Below are 22,472 nucleotides of genomic sequence, written 5' to 3'. Positions count from 1 at the left end.
GAACAGAAAGGAGCTCCTTGAATTATTCACAGCATCCAGGCTGCTTCTCAAATGGCACCCTTTTCCCTGTATAGTGCACTACTTTTGAACAGAGCTTTTTGGGCCCTAATCAAAAGTAGTGCACTAAATAGGGAAAAGGGTGCCATTTGGGACATAGTCCAAGAGAGATTGAAAGCAAACCAAATGCAGCTTGCCAACCTGACATGATTGCCTTCTCGCTTTTCTCATTAGGGAAGAAAGAAAAATGTGTGAAGAAAAATGTTCTTCCAACTTCGCAGTACAACACAGAGCAACCAGTGTTTTACAATCTGATCCTTGTCAATAACAAACAATAACAAATCTAGTCCCCCAGTAAGATACAGATGGCATAATTACCGTGGAAACTCAGGGAGGAAAACTCCTCATCATGACTTGATTTTAGAGTACTGTTTCTTTTTAAAGATATATAACTCCTGTCTGGTACTCCACCATTGCATCACCCACATGAAATGACTTCAAGTGACTTACAATTCCAAAATGTGACCATTTATTCTCACTGTATCCGTTCAAGCTGTGAGTGATGTTTCACTTTTAACATTTCCTATATTCATGCAATGTCTTCATATTCAGATTGTAAAAGATGAAAAAAATGCAATATGCAGATTTTGGTCAAGGTGAAGGTTGTTGAAACCTTTCAGTATTTACTCTTTCACTTTTTAAATTCTTCCTAAGGTTACTTAACAGTATTCATTATTTTCCCTTTGAAAGTCGCTTTTAGTATTCTTTTGATGATTAAGCTTTCATTGGAACTACTTCAAAGCTGTAAAGTTGAATGACTCTTTGATGCGCCCTATAATATCTCATTGTGGCCATTCAATACATATTGGGTTCTCCATTCTTTCCTCTCCCGTTCTCCCCCCTTCTTTTTACATTTCTCTGAAAACAAGTTCACTGATATTTCCTCTTATATTTATGGGGGGTTAGACGAGCAACCATTCAGACTCATAGCTCCACGGTTCCTCAAACTGGAGGGAAACTTGATCAGTTCTAGATAGGTAACACTATCAGATAAATTACAATATCCTTCTTCCTCACACACTGATCTGAACCGAGCAAGGTTGACAATGTGCGAGGAGATATGAGGACCTAAAAAAAGATATTATGCCAACATTGCTCATAAAGCACTTTGCCACCGTGGAACGGTATTGTTCACTGTGGAACTGTCATCCTTTCAATGGCCGTATTGTGGACGATAAGAACGGAAGTGGTATTGGCTGCAGCACAGTCACTCTCACAACAGTTAGACGCCTCTTTGGAGAATTCCATTCTACCTTCTCTGACTCCTCTGGCCCCCCAGAAGTCAGAAGTGTTCTCTTGCTCTACGAGTCGCAATGTAACTGTTCTGAACAAATATGGCTGACAAAGGTGAAAGCGCTAGCCAGGGCTCTAATCAGTTCTCCCCCAACTGTGAGGGATGAGTAATGAGCAAAGGGGCCAAGTCCAGGCCCTAATGAAGCCAGCTAGCTCCCTCAAACTCCACCTTCATCAAATTCTCTTCACTTTAACTCTCCTGCTGCTGCCGCCGTTTGTCTGCATGTGGCGAGCTAGCGAGCTATACTGTACCTCTCGCCTGAATTACCCATGGGAGGGAAGGAAAATGTATGACGCTAATGAAGTGAATGCAGCGAAGGCAGTAGAGGTTGTGGAAGGCGACGGTAGTGGTGAACAATGTGTAAGTATGGAATTGAGGTGGTGGTGATGATGATATGCCTTGTTTTGTATCTGTTTCAGGTAATATGTTACATATGAAGTGCATGGAAGTGCATATAAAGCGTGTCAAGGAGTGAGGGAGAGAGCATCTACATATGCTGCTTTCTCTCTCTCTCCCTCACTCTCTTTCTTCCAAGCACTCAGGATGTGCCAGCTGCATGTTGCCTTTGATTCAGGCTTGCTCCAGATCTGCTCTCTAATGAGCTGAGTGCTCAATCAATAATTCACTGGAGTTTGAATAAAATTGAGGGTGATCAGAGCTGGTTTCAAACAAGAAAGTAATCAGTGCCATTCACAAGCTTGGATTCGGCCAAGCTCTCCCCAACCAGCTACCTTCTTTCCTTTCTGCCTTCCTTTCTTTCTTTTGTTCCCCCGTTTCTCCTGCATGAACGGAGGCAGACTCTCCAGTTTCTGCTTCCTCTTTTGCCTCAATATGTCATCGCTCACCTGTGGGAAGCGTCAGAACCCCACTGGGCACAGACATCAATTCAATGTCTATTCCACTTTGGTTCAGCGTAATTTCATTGAAATGATGTGGAAACAACTTTGATTCAACCAGTGTGTGCCCAGTGGGAAGAGACCACACAAAGCAGCAGCAAGGGTGAGGATGATGGTGTATAACCTCTATGCAACACAAAGTGTAAACATATTCTTACCAATTCATGTGTATTTGAAATGTAGGCTACTTGTTGAAAACAAATATGGCGTACAATATTTTGATATGCACTATGGTGAATTTACATAATGCAGCCTCCATGCTGCTCAGAAACTAAGCGTATTTTATTCTAGATTTTTGTATCAGACTGAAACGTCAGAGGTGTTAACCTGAGTTGGCATACAATGGCATAGCAATGCCTCTTAAATTGATAGTTAATTGAAATTGCAAAACAACATATTGATTTCCTTGTACACCTGCGTTGGTTTAGGGGCAAATATTGGCCAGGTCAACTAAATGAATCAAGGATTGCTGTTTAACTTGTCCATAAACTGCTTACATGGTAAGAAAACCAATATGTAAATTAGGTGAACTACTAAGCCTTTAACTGTTCTACAACAGTACACATTTTACAGAATGCAATGCAATTGAACTAAATCCATCTTTATCATCCTCCACAGTTCCCCCTGAAGACCCTGTGATTATGGGGGCTCCCGTGGTGAGTCTAAGAGCCGGTGACCCCCTCAACTTGACATGCCACGCCGACAATGCCAAGCCTGCTGCCTCCATCATCTGGATCCGCAACGGGCAGGTCCTGAATGGCGCCATGTACTCTAAGGTATTTGTCCCCGCCCCAGTTTTATCATTTCCCTGTAGGTGTGGTTTGGGCTAGTTTTGATTGATCACTGTGCTGACCTGACTCTTTCAAAAGGACAGCTCTATTTGTACGTATTGGAGCGAATTCATGGGTAGCCCCGACCGGGACTCAAACCTGGGTCCAACGACTGCCAACTAAACAGTTTAGCCATTACACCAAGAAATCCAAGCTGGATTAAGTTCGCTACTCTATCCCCTTCCTACAAAAAGAGTTCCCCACAATTCTTTATCTCAAGTCCCTCATGCCCAGGCATGCCTTTGATGACCCCGCTTCTGACACCAATGTAGAGAATTCAGGGGGTTGCTCTGACCGTAACTGCAGCAAATGTCAACTCAACACCTTCGCTGAAAACTATGAAAACTCTTAAACTCTAGAAAGTGCACACACTCAAATTAAGTTTGCATAAATAAATTGATTGTGCACTTCAAATGTGTCCTTTGGCCCTTGATAAGAGGTGTGCTCTCTCCACCTTCAATTGGAGGAATCCTTCCCCCTCTTCCTATCTTCCTCTCTGCTGCTGCATTCACTTTTCTCTTTCTCCACACAGCTGTCCTAAAAAAGGCCTCGCTCTGTCAATTTAATGACAGCTGAGATTTTTAATTTGATCCACAGGGCAAGATGGAGCACTCACGTCGCACTTTCAACATGACGAAAAAAGAGAAAGCATTCCATCACTCTACATTATGGATGTGTTCTTGGGCAATTTGTTCACTTTGTCAGCCCTGGGTAGGAAACAGAGAAAGTGAGAGGCGCATTTAAAGAAGAGGCCCCATGACAATCTCGCAGTGTCGTCTTGCTTGTTCCAGGGTGAGTCTAACCCAAACAAACCCACTGGAGAGCGCTCCCTTCACTCAATATCAACCCATAAATTAGACAGAGGCAAGCCACTTAGACGTGTATATTATTGTATCAGGATTTGGAGGGGCAGTGTATAGTTACTTTGTAAGTACTTAGTATCAACATCTGTATAGCATATTTAATATGTATCACATTTGATACTGATTACATCATATAGCAGATGCTCATATCCAGAGCAATTTACAGGATTAATTAGGGTTAAGTGCTCAAGGACACATCGACAGATTTTTAATGTAGTCAGTTACGGGATTCAAACCAGCAACCTTTCAGTTATGGGCCCAATGCTCTTAACTGCTAGGCTACCTGGCACCCATCATGTCATATTATTTACATGTCACACTGTTAGGATGTAAAGTCCTTTTGATTCTTCTTAGTCTGGTAACAGCTTCATTTAAATGCATCATAAAAAAAATATTTTGGAGACAGAGAACCAATATGTTTAATCTTTATCCAATGATGAGTCTGGGTTTTGGATTCACATACTTTGAGTCATATCATGACTTGACGTGGCATATCAAGGCATGCAGATTGAGAAGGCAAACGATAGAAAGACGACTGATCCCATCTGTCCAGTATGACATGCAGGTTGACGTGAATTTTGTTATGAGTCTTGTCCTGGAGGCAGAACTAAGCAATTTCCACTAAATAGGCCAGCTACAAAGTCTAAATATTGTACAGGTTCATGAAAACAAAAATGTATTTAAGGTTAGGGTTAGATAATAGGGTTATCCTTGTGGTTAAGGTTAGGGTTAAGTTTAGGGTTAGGTTTCAAATCAGATCATATGACTCTGTGGCAATGCCAGCTCGTGACCACTCTAAAGAGCTGCCCCCTGAATCAGATTCATAATGAGAAATGCTAACCTGCGTATGACATCACAAATCTGTCAATGATGTATCCAATAAACTCTATAACTATGTAATTCCAAATATGTAACTACTATGATATTACTATGTAAGTCAGCGCAAGACATACATGAGATTTATGGAAAAAATTTACAAAATCCTGCACCCGCATGCCCGACTAGCATCACCACCCTGGATGGTTCCGACCTAGAATATGTGGACATCTATAAGTACCTAGGTGTCTGGCTAGACTGTAAACTCTCCTTCCAGACTCATATCAAACATCTCCAATCTAAAATCAAATCTAGAGTCGGCTTTCTATTCCGCAACAAAGCCTTCTTCACTCACACCGCCAAACTTACCCTAGTAAAACTGACTATCCTACCGATCCTCGACTTCGGCGATGTCATCTACAAAATAGCTTCCAATACTCTACTCAGCAAACTGGATGCAGTGTATCACAGTGCCATCCGTTTTCTTACTAAAGCACCTTATACCACCCACCAATGCGACCTGTATGCTCTAGTCGGCTGGCCCTCGCTACATATTCGTCGCCTGACCCACTGGCTCCAGGTCATCTACAAGTTCATGCTAGGTAAGTGCGGAGGCCTTATCTCAGTTCACTGGTCACGATGGCAACACCCACCCGTAGCACGCGTTCCAGCAGGTGTATCTCACTGATCATCCCTAAAGCCAACACCTCATTTGGCCGCCTTTCGTTCCAGTTCTCTGCTGCCTTTGACTGGAACGAATTGCAAAAATCGCTGAAGTTGGAGACTTTTATCTCCCTCACCAACTTCAAACATCTGCTATCTGAGCAGCTAACCGATCGCTGCTGCTGTACATAGTCCATCGGTAAATAGCCCACCCAATTTACATACCTCATCCCCATACTGTTTATATTTATTTACTGGTGTGCAAAAGAGCAGAAATGTATCTCTACCTGTACATGACCATCTGATCATTTATCACTCCAGTGTTAATCTGCAAAATTGTAATTATTCGCCTACCTCCTCATGCCTTTTGCACAATGTATATAGACTCTTCTTTTTCTTTTTTTTCTTTTTCTACTGTGTTATTGACTTGTTAATTGTTTACTCCATGTGTAACTTTGTATTGTCTGTTCACACTGCTATTCTTTATCTTGGCCAGGTCGTAGTTGTAAATGAGAACTTGTTCTCAACTAGCCTACCTGGTTAAATAAAGGTGAAATAAAAAAATAATAAAAAATAGGTCATACAGTACAAACATTGCATGATGTACTGTAAACCTAATGCTCCCTACATACTGTCGTGACATTGTATTAGTTCATGTGACGACTGTTGCTCATCGAATGATTACATGTTTCTAATCGCATGATTAACTGAATCAAGCAATTATTAACTCATTAACCTGGAGCACCATGGGAAAACTAGTTTTTATTGAGTTTCTATTTCCTAAATTAACTCAAAGAATATCAGAATATCGATTTTACAATAGCCGCTAATTAACCAGTTACCTCTACCAATCTCGTTCTGAACGTCGTATAGCCCGTGAATCTGCACGGACCTGGGTCTCACTAATGAATTCGTACCACACTAATCTTAGTTTAATAGTTATTTACTAAAAAGCTAAAATGATGATAAAAGATACACATAGACAAAACACATTATAGGCTATTGATTAAAGCTTAGTATAACGGGCCAACACACTATGGCGCGTGTTACCCACAAAGAGGATTTCAAAAGAGAGAGAAAAAAGAAAGTACACAAGAGACATATACATTTGGGTGAATCTGTCAGCTATGCTATTCTAACCCTAGCCTTGCCCCAAACTGCCGCTCTTATGGGTCAGAATATAATGATGTAATTATGTGGGGATGATCTCCGAGGATTCTCTGCGTGGACCGTTCCGCTGTTCGATGACGCACTTCTCCTGCGCACCTCCCTGCTCGTCCTCCCGATGTCAGTGTCCTTTTGGCTTAGGAGTCTGTTCCCTCACCCTTTTCTCTGGAATGGGGTCTTCTGAGGACAGACAGCTCTGTAGCTCAGAGCTCGCAGCATAGGAATGAAACCCTTTAGATACCACGATTCGATGGGAGATTTAGGCTAGGTGGTTCGACTTGAATTCACCCGCTTAGACACAGCTACTCATCCGTAGCTTGGGTAGAAAAGGATTTCTTTGTCCTCAAACTTGCGTTGCGTTCTGGGTTTGTTGACTTTTTTAGACCTTGCTGCAGCTGGGGTCACGTAGTCCTGCTGTAAATTCTATACTCACAGGTTTTATACCCTTGGGTCAGAAGTGGGCGTAGCTGCCTTTAGGGCAATTCTCTGGGCGTACCAAGTTAATGAGGCAAGGTACAGATATTACTCAAATCCAATTTTAGACAACTAACTTAACATTTCATCTTCCACAAAACAATCCCTTTGATTTGAACATTTTCCACACAACGTACAATGTATAAACATCAAGCATATATTAGGAAAACTCTTCATGTTAAAATGTTTTTGTAATATGTAATAACGTCATCTATTAACCTTTAATAACTATCTCAACTGAACGACTTGATTAGTGTAGTGTTAGCTAGCTACATAGTTGTCTTTGCTGTCTTCGTATCCAAGATAATTGTGTAGTTTAGAGCATGTAGTCTTAGAGTGATTATCTTAATTTACCGAGGTTAGCTAGCCAGCTATTTGTCGTCCTTAACGTAGGAGACACTGCTAGCTAGCCAACAGCTAGCCAACGTCTACTGAATAGAACTTCCGCACTCAACAACCCGGTCGCATTCCGCTTCGCTCCACAGGTAGTATCACATTTTCATTTCATTTCATTACAGCACAACGGTTTGATTTGTTTGATCGTAGCTAGCTACATAGCTAGCTACATAGCCGCCTGTGTATCAAAGATAATTGTGTAGTCTAGAGCGCTTTTCTAGGTTAGCTAGCCAGCTATTGTCGTTCTTTTAGCATACGTAACGTAATCAACACTGCTAGCTAGCCAGCTAGCCCCGAATAGCAGCACTGTAGAAACTATTACACTCAACGGAACGACTTGATTAGTGTAGTGTCAACAACGCAGCCACTGCCAGCTAGCCTACAAAGTCAACAACGCAGCCACTGCCAGCTAGCCTACTTCAGCAGTACTGTATCATTTTAATCATTTTAGTCAATAAGATTCTTGCTACGTAAGCTTAACTTTCTGAACATTCGAGACGTGTAGTCCACTTGTCATTCAATCTCCTTGCATTAGCGTAGCCTCTTCAGTAGCCTGTCAACTATGTTTCTGTCTATCCCTGTTATCTCCTCTCTGCACAGACCATACAAACGCTCCACACCGCGTGGCCGCGCCACCCTAATCTGGTGGTCCCAGCGCGCACGACCCACGTGGAGTTCCAGGTCTCCGGTAGCCTCTGGAACTGCCGATCTGCGGCCAACAAGGCAGAGTTCATCTCAGCCTATGCCTCCCTCCAGTCCCTCGACTTCTTGGCACTGACGGAAACATGGATCACCACAGATAACACTGCTACTCCTACTGCTCTCTCTTCGTCCGCCCACGTGTTCTCGCACACCCCGAGAGCTTCTTGTCAGCGGGGTGGTGGCACCGGGATCCTCATCTCTCCCAAGTGGTCATTCTCTCTTTCTCCCCTTACCCATCTGTCTATCGCCTCCTTTGAATTTCATGCTGTCACAGTTACCAGCCCTTTCAAGCTTAACATCCTTATCATTTATCGCCCTCCAGGTCCCCTTGGAGAGTTCATCAATGAGCTTGATGTCTTGATAAGCTCCTTTCCTGAGGACGGCTCACCTCTCACAGTTCTGGGCGACTTTAACCTCCCCACGTCTACCTTTGACTCATTCCTCTCTGCCTCCTTCTTTCCACTCCTTTCCTCTTTTGACCTCACCCTCTCACCTTCCCCCCCTACTCACAAGGCAGGCAATACGCTCGACCTCATCTTTACTAGATGCTGTTCTTCCACTAACCTCATTGCAACTCCCCTCCAAGTCTCCGACCACTACCTTGTATCCTTTTCCCTCTCGCTCTCATCCAACACTTCCCACACTGCCCCTACTCGGATGGTATCGCGCCGTCCCAACCTTCGCTCTCTCTCCCCCGCTACTCTCTCCTCTTCCATCCTATCATCTCTTCCCTCTGCTCAAACCTTCTCCAACCTATCTCCTGATTCTGCCTCCTCAACCCTCCTCCTCTCCTCCCTTTCTGCATCCTTTGACTCTCTATGTCCCCTATCTTCCAGGCCGGCTCGGTCCTCCCCTCCCGCTCCGTGGCTCGACGACTCATTGCGAGCTCACAGAACAGGGCTCCGGGCAGCCGAGCGGAAATGGAGGAAAACCCGCCTCCCTGCGGACCTGGCATCCTTTCGCTCCCTCCTCTCTACATTTTCCTCCTCTGTCTCTGCTGCTAAAGCCACTTTCTACCACTCTAAATTCCAAGCATCTGCCTCTAACCCTAGGAAGCTCTTTGCCACCTTCTCCTCCCTCCTGAATCCTCCTCCCCCTCCCCCCCTCCTCCCTCTCTGCAGATGACTTCGTCAACCATTTTGAAAAGAAGGTCGACGACATCCGATCCTCGTTTGCTAAGTCAAACGACACCGCTGGTTCTGCTCACACTGCCCTACCCTGTGCTCTGACCTCTTTCTCCCCTCTCTCTCCAGATGAAATCTCGCGTCTTGTGACGGCCGGCCGCCCAACAACCTGCCCGCTCGACCCTATCCCCTCCTCTCTTCTCCAGATCATTTCCGGAGACCTTCTCCCTTACCTCACCTCGCTCATCAACTCATCCCTGACCGCTGGCTACGTCCCTTCCGTCTTCAAGAGAGCGAGAGTTGCACCCCTTCTGAAAAAACCTACACTCGATCCCTCCGATGTCAACAACTACAGACCAGTATCCCTTCTTTCTTTTCTCTCCAAAACTCTTGAACGTGCCGTCCTTGGCCAGCTCTCCCGCTATCTCTCTCAGAATTACCTTCTTGATCCAAATCAGTCAGGTTTCAAGACTAGTCATTCAACTGAGACTGCTCTTCTCTGCTAAAGCTAACTCTCTCTCCTCTGCTCTCATCCTTCTAGACCTATCGGCTGCCTTCGATACTGTGAACCATCAGATCCTCCTCTCCACCCTCTCCGAGTTGGGCATCTCCGGCGCGGCCCACGCTTGGATTGCGTCCTACCTGACAGGTCGCTCCTACCAGGTGGCGTGGTGAGAATCTGTCTCCTCACCACGCGCTCTCACCACTGGTGTCCCCCAGGGCTCTGTTCTAGGCCCTCTCCTATTCTCGCTATACACCAAGTCACTTGGCTCTGTCATAACCTCACATGGTCTCTCCTATCATTGCTATGCAGACGACACACAATTAATCTTCTCCTTTCCCCCTTCTGATGACCAGGTGGCGAATCGCATCTCTGCATGTCTGGCAGACATATCAGTGTGGATGACGGATCACCACCTCAAGCTGAACCTCGGCAAGACGGAGCTGCTCTTCCTCCCGGGGAAGGACTGCCCGTTCCATGATCTCGCCATCACGGTTGACAACTCCATTGTGTCCTCCTCCCAGAGCGCTAAGAACCTTGGCGTGATCCTGGACAACACCCTGTCGTTCTCAACTAACATCAAGGCGGTGGCCCGTTCCTGTAGGTTCATGCTCTACAACATCCGCAGAGTACGACCCTGCCTCACACAGGAAGCGGCGCAGGTCCTAATCCAGGCACTTGTCATCTCCCGTCTGGATTACTGCAACTCGCTGTTGGCTGGGCTCCCTGCCTGTGCCATTAAACCCCTACAACTCATCCAGAACGCCGCAGCCCGTCTGGTGTTCAACCTTCCCAAGTTCTCTCACGTCACCCCGCTCCTCCTCTCTCTCCACTGGCTTCCATTTGAGGGCACTGCGTTCATCCACCTCTGGCCTGCTCGCCTCCCTACCACTGAGGAAGTACAGTTCCCGCTCAGCCCAGTCAAAACTGTTCGCTGCTCTGGCTCCCCAATGGTGGAACACACTCCCTCACGACGCCAGGACAGCGGAGTCAATCACCACCTTCCGGAGACACCTGAAACCCCACCTCTTTAAGGAATACCTAGGATAGGATAAAGTAATCCTTCTCACCCCCCCCCCCCTTAAAAGATTTAGATACACTATTGTAAAGTGGCTGTTCCTTAGTTTCTCGTCACACTGGATAAGAATGCTAAATGAACACAAGGTAAATGTAATGAAAGTAAGACATATTGTAACTGTAATAGCTAGTGATAATCTTTGGTCTTTTAATGATTCCTCAGACACTTTTACGGGATGGGCGAAGGGAGAGCACAGTCAGCACACTCTACCTCTCTGCCTCCAACATCGAGACAGGCCAACGGATCACCTGTCGGGCTTCAAACAAGGCAGTGCCCAACGGTAAAGATGCTGTCGTCACCATCGATATCCAACGTGAGTACAACGTCCCATGACTCACACCATGGAAATTATCTATTCTAGGGTGATTGGAAGCAAAAGTCAAGACAGATCTAGGGTGAGGGGGGGGTGAACTGTGTGAAAACTTACACTACACGATCAAAGGTGTGTAGACGACTGCTCATCGAGCATCTCATTCCAAAATCATGAGCACTCCTTTGCTGTTATAACAGCCTCCACTCTTCTGGGAAGGCTTTCCACTAGATGTTGGAAGATTGCAGTAGGGACTTGCTTCCATTCAGCCACAAGAGAGTTACTGAGATTGGGCACTGACGTTGGATGATTAGGCCTGGCTCGCAGTCAGTGTTCCAATTCATCCCAAAGGTGTTCGATGGAGTTGATGTCAGGGCTCTGTGCAGGCCAGTCAAGTTCTTCCACACCGATCAACAAATGATTTCTGTATGGGCCTCACGTTGTGCACTGGGGCATTGCCATGCTGAACAGGAAAGGGCCTTCCCCAACTGTTGCCACAAAGTTGGAATCACAGAATCATCTAGAATGTAATTTAATTCTGTAGCGTTAAAATTTCCCTTCTCTTGAACTAAGGGGCCTAGCTTGAACCGTGAAAAAAAAAACAGCCCATTAGTCCTCAACCACCAAACTTTACAGGTGGCACAATACATGTTTTTTTTATTTTTTTATCTCACCTTTATTTAACCAGGAAGGCCAGTTGAGAACAAGTTCTCATTTACAAATGCGACCTGGCCAAGATAAAGCAAAGCAGTGCGACACAAACAACAACACAGTTTCACATAGAATAAACAAACGTACAGTCAATAATACAGTAGAAAATTTCTATATACAGCTTGTGCAAATTAGATAAGACGAGGGAGGTAAGGCAATAAATGGGCCATAGTGGTGAAATAATTATAATTTAGCAATTAAACACTGGAGTGATAGATGTGCAGAAGATGAATGTGCAAGTAGAGATACTGGGGTGCAAAGAGCAAAAAAATAAAAAATATGGGGATGAGGTAGTTGGATGGGCAATTTACAGATGGGCTATGTGCAGGTGCAATGAAATGTAAGCTGCTCTGACAGCTGATGCTTCAAGTTAGTGAGGGAGATATGAGTCTCCAGCTTCAGTGATATTTGCAATTCATTCCAGTCATTGGAAACAGAGAACTGGAAGATAAGGCGGCCAAAAGAGGAATTGGCTTTGGGGGTGACCAGTGAAATATACCTGCTGGTAAGGGTGGGTGCTGCTATGGTGACCAGTGAGCTGACATAAGGCGGCGCTTTACCTAGCAAAGACTTATAAATGAATGCCTCACCTGGTTTACCAACTACTTCTTTGATAGAGCGCCAAATACTACCCACCACTGCAACCTGTATGCTCTCGTTGGCTGGCCCTCGCTTCATACTCGTCGCCAAACCCACTGGCTCCAGGTCATCTACAAGTCTCTGCTAGGTTTCTCAGCTCACTGGTCACCATAGCAGCACCCACCCGTAACACAAGCTCCAGCAAGAATATCTCACTGGTCACCCCCAAAGCCAATTCTTCCTTTGGCCGCATCTCCTTCCAGTTCTCTGCTGCCAATTACTGGACGGAACTGCAAAATCACTAAAGCTGGAGACTCTTACCTCCCTTAATAGCTTGAAGCACCAGCTGTCAGAGCAGCTCACAGATCCCTGAACCTGTACATAGCCCTTCTGTAAATAGCCCATCCAATCTACCTCATCCCCATACTATATTTATTAATTTATTTATTTTTCTTGCTCCTTTCCACCCCAGTATCTCTACTTGCACATTCATCTTCTGCACATTCTACCATTCCAGTGTTTAATTGCTATATTGTAATTACTTCACCACCATGGCCTATTTATCCTCCCTCATTTGCACATGCCGTATATAGATTTTTCGACTGTATTATTGATTGTATGTTTGTTTATTCCATGTGTAACTCTGTGTTGTTGTATGTGTCAAACTGCTTTGCTTTATCTTGGTCAGGTCGCAGTTGCAAATGAGAACTCGTTCTCAACTAGCCTACCTGGTTAAATGAAGGTGAAATAAAAATAAATTAAAAATTGACAGTCGAAAGCCTTGGCCAGGTCGATGATTACAGCTGCACAGTATTGTCTTTTATCGATGGCGGTTATGGTATCGTTTAGGACCTTGAGCGTGGCTGAGGTGCCCCCATGACCAGCTCAGAAACCAGATTGCATAGCGGAGAAGTATGGTGGGATTCGAAATGGTCAGTGATCTGTTCGTTAACTTGGCTTTCAAAGACCTTAGAACGGCAGAGTAGGATAGATATAGGTCTGTAACAGTTTGGGTCTAGAATGTCTCCCCCTTTGACGAGGGGGATGACCGTGGCAGCTTTCCAATCTTTGGAGATCTCAGACAATACGAAAGAGAGGTTGAACAGGCTAATAATAGGGGTTGCAACAATTGCGGCGATCATTTTAGGAAGACAGGGTCGAGATTGTCTAGCCCAGCTGATTTGTAGGGGTCCAGATTTTTCAGCTCTTTCAGAACATCAGGTATCTGGATTTGGGTGAAGGAGAAGCTGGTGAGGCTTGGGCAAGTTGTGGGGGGTACATTGCTGTTGACCGTGGTAGGGGTAGCTAGGTTGGAAGTATGGCCAGCCGTAGAAAAATGCTTCTTGAAATTGTCAATTATCGTGGATTTATCGGTGGTGACAATGTTTCCTAGCCTCAGTGGAGTGGGCAGCTGGAAGGAGGTGCTCTTATTCTCCATGGACTTTACAGTGTCCCAGAACTTTTGGGAGTTTGTGCTACAGGATGAATATTTCTGTTTGAAAAAGCTAGCCTTCGCTTTCCTAATTGCCTGTGTATATTGGTTCCTAACTTCCCTGAAATGTTGCATATCGCGGGGGCTATTCGATTCTAATGCAGTACGCCACAGGATGTTTTTGTGCTGGTCAAGGGCAGTCAGGGGCAGGTATTGGGGCAGGTATCGTTCTTTAGTTCTAGCAGGATAGAAATTGTTGGAAAGGTGGCATTCTATGACGGTGCCACTCTGAAAGTCACTAAGCTCTTCATTAAGGCCCTTATTCTGCCAATGTTTCTATGGAGATTGCCTGGCTGTGGACTCAATTGTGCACACCTGTCAGCAACGGGTGTGGCTGAAATAGCCAAATCCGCTTATTTGAAGGGGTGTCCATACTTTTGTATATATGGTGTACATACTATTCATTCACAACAAACAGTTGATATCTGGCTATAATGTTATATTGATCTGTGAGAGAAGAAGCTCTTGTTCCAAAACTCATCCATTGGTCTATCTATCTGACCATTGAAATACCCTATTTATCCTATTTCTACTGCAGAATTCTACCCCTAACATTGCACGTGCTAACCCAATATTTCCAATATTTCTCAACATTACTTATTGGAGTATGCCAGATTGATCCATATTAATTCCGTTGTCCATGGCTGGGTTTTCACAAGCATTGTTGAAATGTGAATTCTATGAAATGCAGCACTTCCCATTTAAAGGACAATTGGTCTGGAAGCACAATGAAAGAGATAATGCATTTGATGAAGATTAACAATGTCACAGTCTTAGCCAATGAAAGTCAATGCTAGTGTTTGCCATTTTATTCTTGCTGTGTGTGTTGCCACTGTGTGTGCTTCTCTTTTTTTCTTTCTGGAGCTCGCCCTGCCACTAATCAAAATACCATCATAAGAGATTCCTTCCGAATAGTGAAAAATGGGCCCCCTCTGTACAAAATTCAATTGTCAGATGATATTATTTGATCACAAAAATCATTTGCCATAAGCTATGGATTTCAAACAAAGGCCTTTCACATCCCTCATAGCTCCTTCAAAGCTATTAAGTATGACTAATAAAGCAGAAAATACTATTCAAGGATCCATTACTCTTGACAGCTCCATTCTTCCTAGTGCATTCTTTATATTTTTTGTTTGTCATCCAAAAGGAATCCTTTCCCCAAGCCTGGGCACGGGGAGAGACAGAAAGGAGAGTGCTAACCGATTAGCCGTTGCTGTGTGCACTGTCAGAGAGGGGCTAATCGTTTTGTCAAGCAAAACAATGGCGCCGTTTTTTCCTCTCCTTACGCAAGTCAACTGCTGTATGAAAACAAATGTTTGATTCTGCCCTAGCTCTTTCTATCTGGGTAGCCTTGAGTAGCCTGAAATCAAATAAATATATAGAGTAGAGGGCAGATGCAGCAACACTGGAGCTATAGTTGCTGTATGTCCTTGAATCAATTTGGGTAATAAGGTGAATCTGATACCGATCGTAAGTGGAGCACGTTTGATGGGAATGAACTGCACCAGCGCAGAGTTGAGGACTCCCCCCCAAATACACCAACAGTGGTTGAACAATACACTCTCTATTGGAATGCCAAAGCTGTTGGAAATAATTATCCTCAGGATGCAAAAGTGAGAGCCGATCCCCCCGCCATAACAGATCGAGAAGAGCTTGAGCGATGGGTCTGCCTTTAGCGCTTAGCATTAGCCCGACTGATTTCCCCCCTATATGCGTCTCTCGTTCCACTTTGCATCACATACAGTAGCAAAAGGAGGGGTGGATTGTTGAAGGGGGGAGTGGAAAGCCAGCAATAAGCCACAAGCCACAGGCACCCCACCTCAGCAGGTCAGAGTGAGGGGGTGGGAACAGGTGTTGGATGAATAAGTGATAACAGAGCACGGTGAGGTGGATAGGCCATGATGCTCCTGGAGGTCCTCAGGGAACCACAGACTGCCACCAGGGGCACCATACTGTCACAGTAGCCAGTTAATATTGATGAGAGGCAGCTGTCGGTTTGGGTGGGGATGGCAGGTGGTGTGAGACGCACACACACAGACACATGCCCCAGAATGCATTGGGCAGAAGGCAGACAAACATTGGGGAGGTGGGTTAGCACGGGGTCCATCAAGTTGGCGAAACCAATCATGTCAGGCAATCCCTCACTGCTCACAGGGGTGTTCTAATGGAGCATTATCATATTTCTCTTAGCTCTGTCCATTTGAATGTGTTCCTGACCACCTGGATATCTGTGATGATGATCTATGCAGTAGAAATGAGCATACAGGGTTATTTTATAAGCAGGTAGTTAGTTAGCTATTCTAATTGATTTGTAATTACACTTCTGCTTCTTTGACAATTATTGACACAATCATCACTATGTACAATTTGGCTCCCAATAAGTTACCAATTGTGTTGAAATATTTGAGTTATGCCCCAAATGTATCCATTGTTACCACATAGTATAAGCAGCTGACGACTCGAACACAGCTACAGTGTCATTGCGCAAAATGGTATGAAGCATAATCTGGATATGTGTGCAACAAAAGTTCAACATTCATCTTCTGTTACCATTTCTGTCAAGCCGTCTACAATTTGATACATAAATCCAATGTGTGCGCAACTTTCACTTGGGGATGAGGGGGACATGAACCCCCCATATTCTAAAATAAACATGTTGTCCCCCCAGTTGTATCATTGCACTGTGATACAAAAAAGCGGCATCGCTGTGCTTTAGGACCACGCGAATGCCTCCGAGCTGTCGGGTAGGCTGTTTGGCGATTTCAGCCGGCTGGATTTAGGCTGTGTGAAGGCAAAGCTTCTGACCAGCACAGCGCTGCTGTCTGTGTGTTGTGCTTGTTCTCAGAGTTGTAAAGCAAGCAGAGCAGAAACTGGCTGCTCTTTATTTGACTGATGTAGCTGGCAAGATATCTGCTGTTTGACTTGTATTCCCAGTGCTGAGCTAGTAGTGTAACTGACATGTAATGTTAGCTAATGTTTCATCCGCTTTCGAATGAAGTTCTGTCTGAAGAGAATTAACTAGTTAGCTACCTACCACAGCCAGTTCAGCTAGCCTCAAGCTATCTGTCAGATAGTAGTTTCTAACAGCTGTTGTGTGTACAGAAATGTTTTGTAGCCTTTTTATCTCATTTCAACAGAAGTAAATTAAATTGGCTAGTTTTCGCCAGTTAGCGCTAGCCAAAAGTTGGCTAGCTAACTCACTAACTTCAGGTATTCGTTTTTCCTCCATGTCATGATCGTCGTAAGAAGCGGACCAAAGCGCAGCGTGTTGTGAATGCCGTGGGGGACGTGGGACGTCAGTCCGGGGACGTGGACCCCGCTCTACCTCAGTCTTGGCCCACTTAGGTGGCTTCTCAGGAGCGGGGACCCTCGCAGCAGGCCCCGGACTGAAGATCATCGTAGAGAGCGCCACTGGACAGAAAGGCGCCTCTGGCAGCTCCGGACAGGAGGGCGACTCCGGCATCGCCGGCGTGACAGGCGGCACTGGCAGCTCCTGGCTGGCTGACGACTCTGGCAGCTCCTGGCTGGCTGACGGCTCTGGCGGCTCCTGGCTGACTGACGGCTCTGGCAGGTCATGGCTGGCTGACGGCTCTGGCGGCTCCTGGCTGGCTGACGGCTCTGGTGGCTCCTGGCTGGCTGACGGCCCTGGCGGCTCCTGGCTGGCTGACGGCTCTGGTGGCTCCTGGCTGGCTGACGGCCCTGGCGGCTCCTGTCTGGCTGACTGCTCTGGCGGCTCCTGGCTGACTGCCGGCTTTGGCAGCTCCTGGCTGACTGGCGGCTCTGGCAGGTCATGGCTGACTGATGGCTCTGGCAGGTCCTGGCGGCTCTGACGGCGCAGGACAGACTGGGGTCTCTGACGGCTCAGGACAGACTAGCGGCTCTGACGGCTCAGGACAGACTGGCGGCTCTGACGGCTCAGGACAGATGGGAGACTCTAGCAGCTCAGGACAGACGGGAGACTCTAGCAGCTCAGGACAGATGGGAGACTCTAGCAGCGCTGGGCAGGAGGGACGCTCTGGCAGCGTTGGACAGGCGGGAGCACCTGTAGGGATGAGACGGGGAGACAGCCTGTTGCGGGGGGATGCCCCGGAGGGCTGGTGCGTGGAGGTGGCACTGAATAGACCGGACCGTGCAGGCGCACCTTACCTGGTTGAATGCTCCCGGTAGCCAGGCCAGTGTGGCGAGGTGGAACAGCCGGCACTGGGCTGTGCTGGCAAACCGGGGACACCATGCGTAAGGCTGGGGCCATGTACGCCGGCCCGAGGAGATGCACTGGAGACCAGATGCGTAAAGCCGGCTTCATGGCACCTGGCTCGATGCCCACTCTAGCCCTGCCGATAGGAGGAGCTGGAATGTACCGCACTGGGCTATGCACACGCACTGGGGAGACTGTGCGGTGCACGGTCCCTGCCCAGTCCCTCTCTCCTGTAAGCACGTGAAGATACACACACACACACAGCTAGACATACAAAAAAACCTAGATGAGACAAAAAACACACATACCACCCTCGTCACACCCTGACCTAACCAAAATATATAAAGTTAACAAAGAATACTCAGGTCAGGGCGTGACACTCCATCACACTAGACCTGAATCAAATGATGAAACTAGCGATATTCTGATGTTTTTTGACACCGCAATCTGAGCTTTTATTAGAGTCAGTATAGCAATGTAATGTTATTGATCTGTCCGTTTCCCTAGCTAATTCCCTACTTTTCACACTGATACGGTATTAACAGCTCTACAGACTACACTGGCTTGGTGTAGTCAGTACAAAACACAATATTGATAATGATGAATGGATACAGATATGTTTGAATGCCCAGTCATGTTCATATAATCTCAGACTTAAATTACGGCTGGCGCAACCGGGGTTGCCTCCACCCATTCCATCCGGAGCCAGTCCCAGTGGGATGCGTCTCTCCCTTCCCAGGGAGTATGATGGGACGGCCACACAGTGCCAGGGATTCCTATTACAACTGGACCTTTTCCTGGCCACTGTGCACCCAGCTCCCTCGGGAAGGGAGAGAGTGTCTGCCCTTGTCTCATACCTTTCAGGGAGAGCTCTGGAGTGGGCAAACGCTGTGTGAGGAGAAGATGACGCGGCATTGGACCACTTCGAGGAGTTCACCCGTCGCTTCCGGGCCGTCTTCGACTTTCCGCCCGAAGGGAGAGCGGCAGGAGAGCGGCAGGAGAACGGCTCTTCCATTTGAGGCAGGGGGACGAGGAGTGCCCAGGAATTCACCCTAGAATTCCGGACCTTGGCCGCCAGAGCAGGCTGGAGCGACAGGGCCCTCATCGACCAATATCGGTGCAGCCTGCATGAGGACGTCCGAAGTGAGCTGGCCTGCAGGGATGCCACCATCTTCTTCAACCAACTGGTGGATTTGTCCATCCGGTTGGATAACCGGCCGGTCACCTGCGGACGTTCAGAGTGGGCTCTGTCGGTGCCATCTTCCAGCGCTCCCCTCCGGTTCCCATGGAGCTGGGAGGGGCTGCACATAGGGAGACTGGAGGAGGAGCCATTGTGCACCATCTGTGGCCACCGAGGGCACACTGTCGGTCGGTGCCGTGTCGGTTCCTCTGGGAGTCGAGGTAACAGGCTCTGGCGTCACCTCAGGATAGTCTGCACCACACTCATCCAGAGTCCTCTGTTGACCACCTGTTTATACCTGTTTGTTTCCCTGATTTCCCCCCGCATTCCCAGCGTAAGGCGCTCGTCTATTCAGGCAGATGGGAATTTTATCGACAGAGCGTTAGCCCTTAGTTTAGGGATCCCCATTATTCCTGTAGTTATACATTTCCTGGTTCACTCTCTGGATAGTCGACCATTAGGGTTTGGGCTAATCAGCGAAGCCACCATCTCCCTCGCCATGGAGATGCAGGGAGGTCACGAGGAGAAAATCTGTCTCTTCCTCCTTGACTGTCCTGCGTTTCCTATGGTACTAGGCCTTCCCTGGTTAGCTCATCATAACTCCACTATTTGCTGGCAACAGAGGGTTCTCACGGGGTGGTTGCAAGAGTGCTCGGGGAGGTGTGTAGGGGTTTCCGTTGGTGCTACCATGGTGGAAAGTCCAGACCAGGTCTCTACAGTGCACATCCCCCCAGAATATGCTGATTTGGGCTCGACTTCTGTAAAACGAAGGCAACTCAATTACCACCTCATTGATGGGGAGATTGTGCGATAAATCTCCTGGCAGACGCTGCCCTTGCCAGGAGTCACATGTATCCCCTGTCTCAAGTGGAGACGGTGGCTATGGAGATATATGTCTCTGAATCCCTGCGTCAGGGGTACATTCGGTCCTCAACTTCACCCGACTCCTCGAGTTTATTTTTTATGAAGAAGAAGAATGGAGGTCTACAACCGTGCATTGACTATAGAGGTCTCAATCAAATCACGGTGTGGTACAGTTACCCGTTACCTCTTATCGCCACGGCGATTGAGTCAATGCATGGGGCACGCTTCTTCACGAAACTGGATCTCCGGAGTGCGTATAACCTGATGTGTATCTAGGAGGGAGACGAGTGGAAGACAGCATTTAGTAACACCTCAGGGCATTATGAGTACTTAGTCATGCCGTACGGGTTAATGAATGCTCCATCAGTTTTCCAATCCTATGCAGACAAGATTTTCAGGGACCTGCACGGGCAGGGTGTAGTGGTGTATATCAATGACATTCTGATATACTCCGCTACACGCGCCGAACATGTGTCCTTGGTACGCAGGGTACTTGGACGACTGTTGGAGCATGACCTGTACGTCAAGGCTGAGAAATGCCTGTTCTTTCAGCAGGCCGTCCCCTTCTTAGGGTATCGCATTTCCACATCAGGGGTGGAGATGGAGAGTGACAGCATTGCAGCCATGCGAGATTGGCCGACTCCAACCACGGTAAAGGAGGTGCAGCGATTTTTAGGGTTTGCTAATTACTACCGGAGATCTATCCAGGGTTTTGGCCAGGTGTCTGCTCCCATTACCTCACTGCTGAAGGGGGGTCCCGTACGGTTGCAGTTGTCGGCTGAGGCGGACAGGGATTTTGGGCAGATAAGAGCTCTGTTTACTTCGGCTGCCGTGTTGGCCCATCCGGATCCCTCTTTGGCATTCATAGTGGAGGTGGACGCGTCCGAGGCTGGGATAGGAGCCGTGCTCTCACAGCGCTCGGGTACGCCACCAAAACTCTGCCCCTGTGCTTTCTTCTCGAAGAAGCTCATCCCAGCTGAGCGTAACTATGATGTGGGGGACCGGGAGCTGTTGGCTGTGGTTAAAGCGTTGAAGCCGTGGAGACATTGGCTTGAGGGGGCTAAACACCCTTTCCTCGTCTGGACTGACCACCATAACCTGGAGTACATCCAGGCAGTGAGGAGACTCCTCGCCAAGCAAGGTTGGCCATGTTCTCTACCCGTTTTGTGTTTACCCTGTCCCACAGACCAGGTTCCCAGAATACGAAGGCAGATGCACTGTCCCGACTGTATGACACAGAGGAGCGGCTCATGGATAAGACTCCCATACTCCCGGCCTCTTGCCTGGTAGCGCCGGTCATGTGGGAGCTGGATGCGAACATTGAGCAGGCGTTGTGTACAGAGCCCGCTCCCCTCCAGTGTCCGGTCGGGCGTATGTACTGTCCGTGACTAGTTGATCTAGTCATCCGAGGATCGGTCGGACGGTCTGACTGGGAAGTACTGGTGGCCCACCTTGCCTAAGGACGTGAGGATCTATGTTTCCCCCTGCCCAGAGGTAAGCAACACCCCTTACCCCTTACTCGCAACACCCCGAGAGTAACGGGCAGGTAGAGAGAGTCAAACAGGATGTGGGCAGGTTTCTGTGGTCCTATTGGCAGGATCGGCCGGGGGAGTGGGCGGTGTTCGTGCCCTGGGCCGAGATGGAACAGAACTAGCTTTGCCACTGCTACACTAACCTCTCCCCCTTTCAGTGCGCATTGGGGTACCAGCCAGTTCTGGCGCCATGGCATCAGGGTCGGCCCGAGGCTTCTGCGGTGGACGACTGGTTCAGGTGCGCGGAGGAGACATGGGAGGCCGCCCGTGTACATCTTCAGTGAGCCGCGCTTTGCCAGAAAGACAGCAAGGACCGTCACCGCAGTGAGACCCCGGTGTTCGCAACGGGGGACCGGGTCTGGTTCTCGACCCAAAACCTGCCCCTCCACCTGCCCTGCCGGAAGCTGGGCCCGCGGTTTGATGGGCCCTTCAAAGTCCTGAGGAGGGTGAATGAGGTGTGTTTCAGATTACAGCTTCCCTCTGATTATCGTATTAACCCCTCGTTCCATGTGTCTCTCCTCAGGCCGGGGGTGGCTGGTCCGCTCCAGCAATCTGAGATGCGCGAGGTCCCTCCGCCCACTTTGGACATCGAGGGGCCCCTGGCGTACTCCGTTCGTTCCATCCTGGATTTGAGTCGCCAGGCAGGGGGCCTTCAGTACCTCGTGGAGTGGGAGGGGTACGGTCCGGAGGAGATGTGCTGGGGTTCGGTTGTAGATGTTTTGGACCCCGAACTGCTGCGGGAGT

General features: G+C 47.6%; 1 protein-coding gene across 2 annotated transcripts in view; it reads left to right on the top strand.

Moving 5' to 3' along the window:
- Positions 1-22,472, top strand: part of kirrel3a (kirre like nephrin family adhesion molecule 3a) — a 283,160-nt gene that overhangs the window by 207,582 nt on the left and 53,106 nt on the right. For both annotated transcript variants that reach the window (XM_052529674.1, XM_052529672.1), the window contains exons 4-5: positions 2,866-3,023; positions 11,025-11,175. In XM_052529674.1, coding sequence (XP_052385634.1) covers positions 2,866-3,023; positions 11,025-11,175 — 309 coding nt within the window. The remainder of the gene's footprint in view (positions 1-2,865; positions 3,024-11,024; positions 11,176-22,472) is intronic.

This window comes from Oncorhynchus keta, chromosome 11 (assembly GCF_023373465.1).
Source record: "Oncorhynchus keta strain PuntledgeMale-10-30-2019 chromosome 11, Oket_V2, whole genome shotgun sequence".
NCBI classification, from domain to species: Eukaryota; Metazoa; Chordata; class Actinopteri; order Salmoniformes; family Salmonidae; genus Oncorhynchus; species Oncorhynchus keta.
This window is presented reverse-complemented; position numbering and strand designations above follow the sequence as displayed.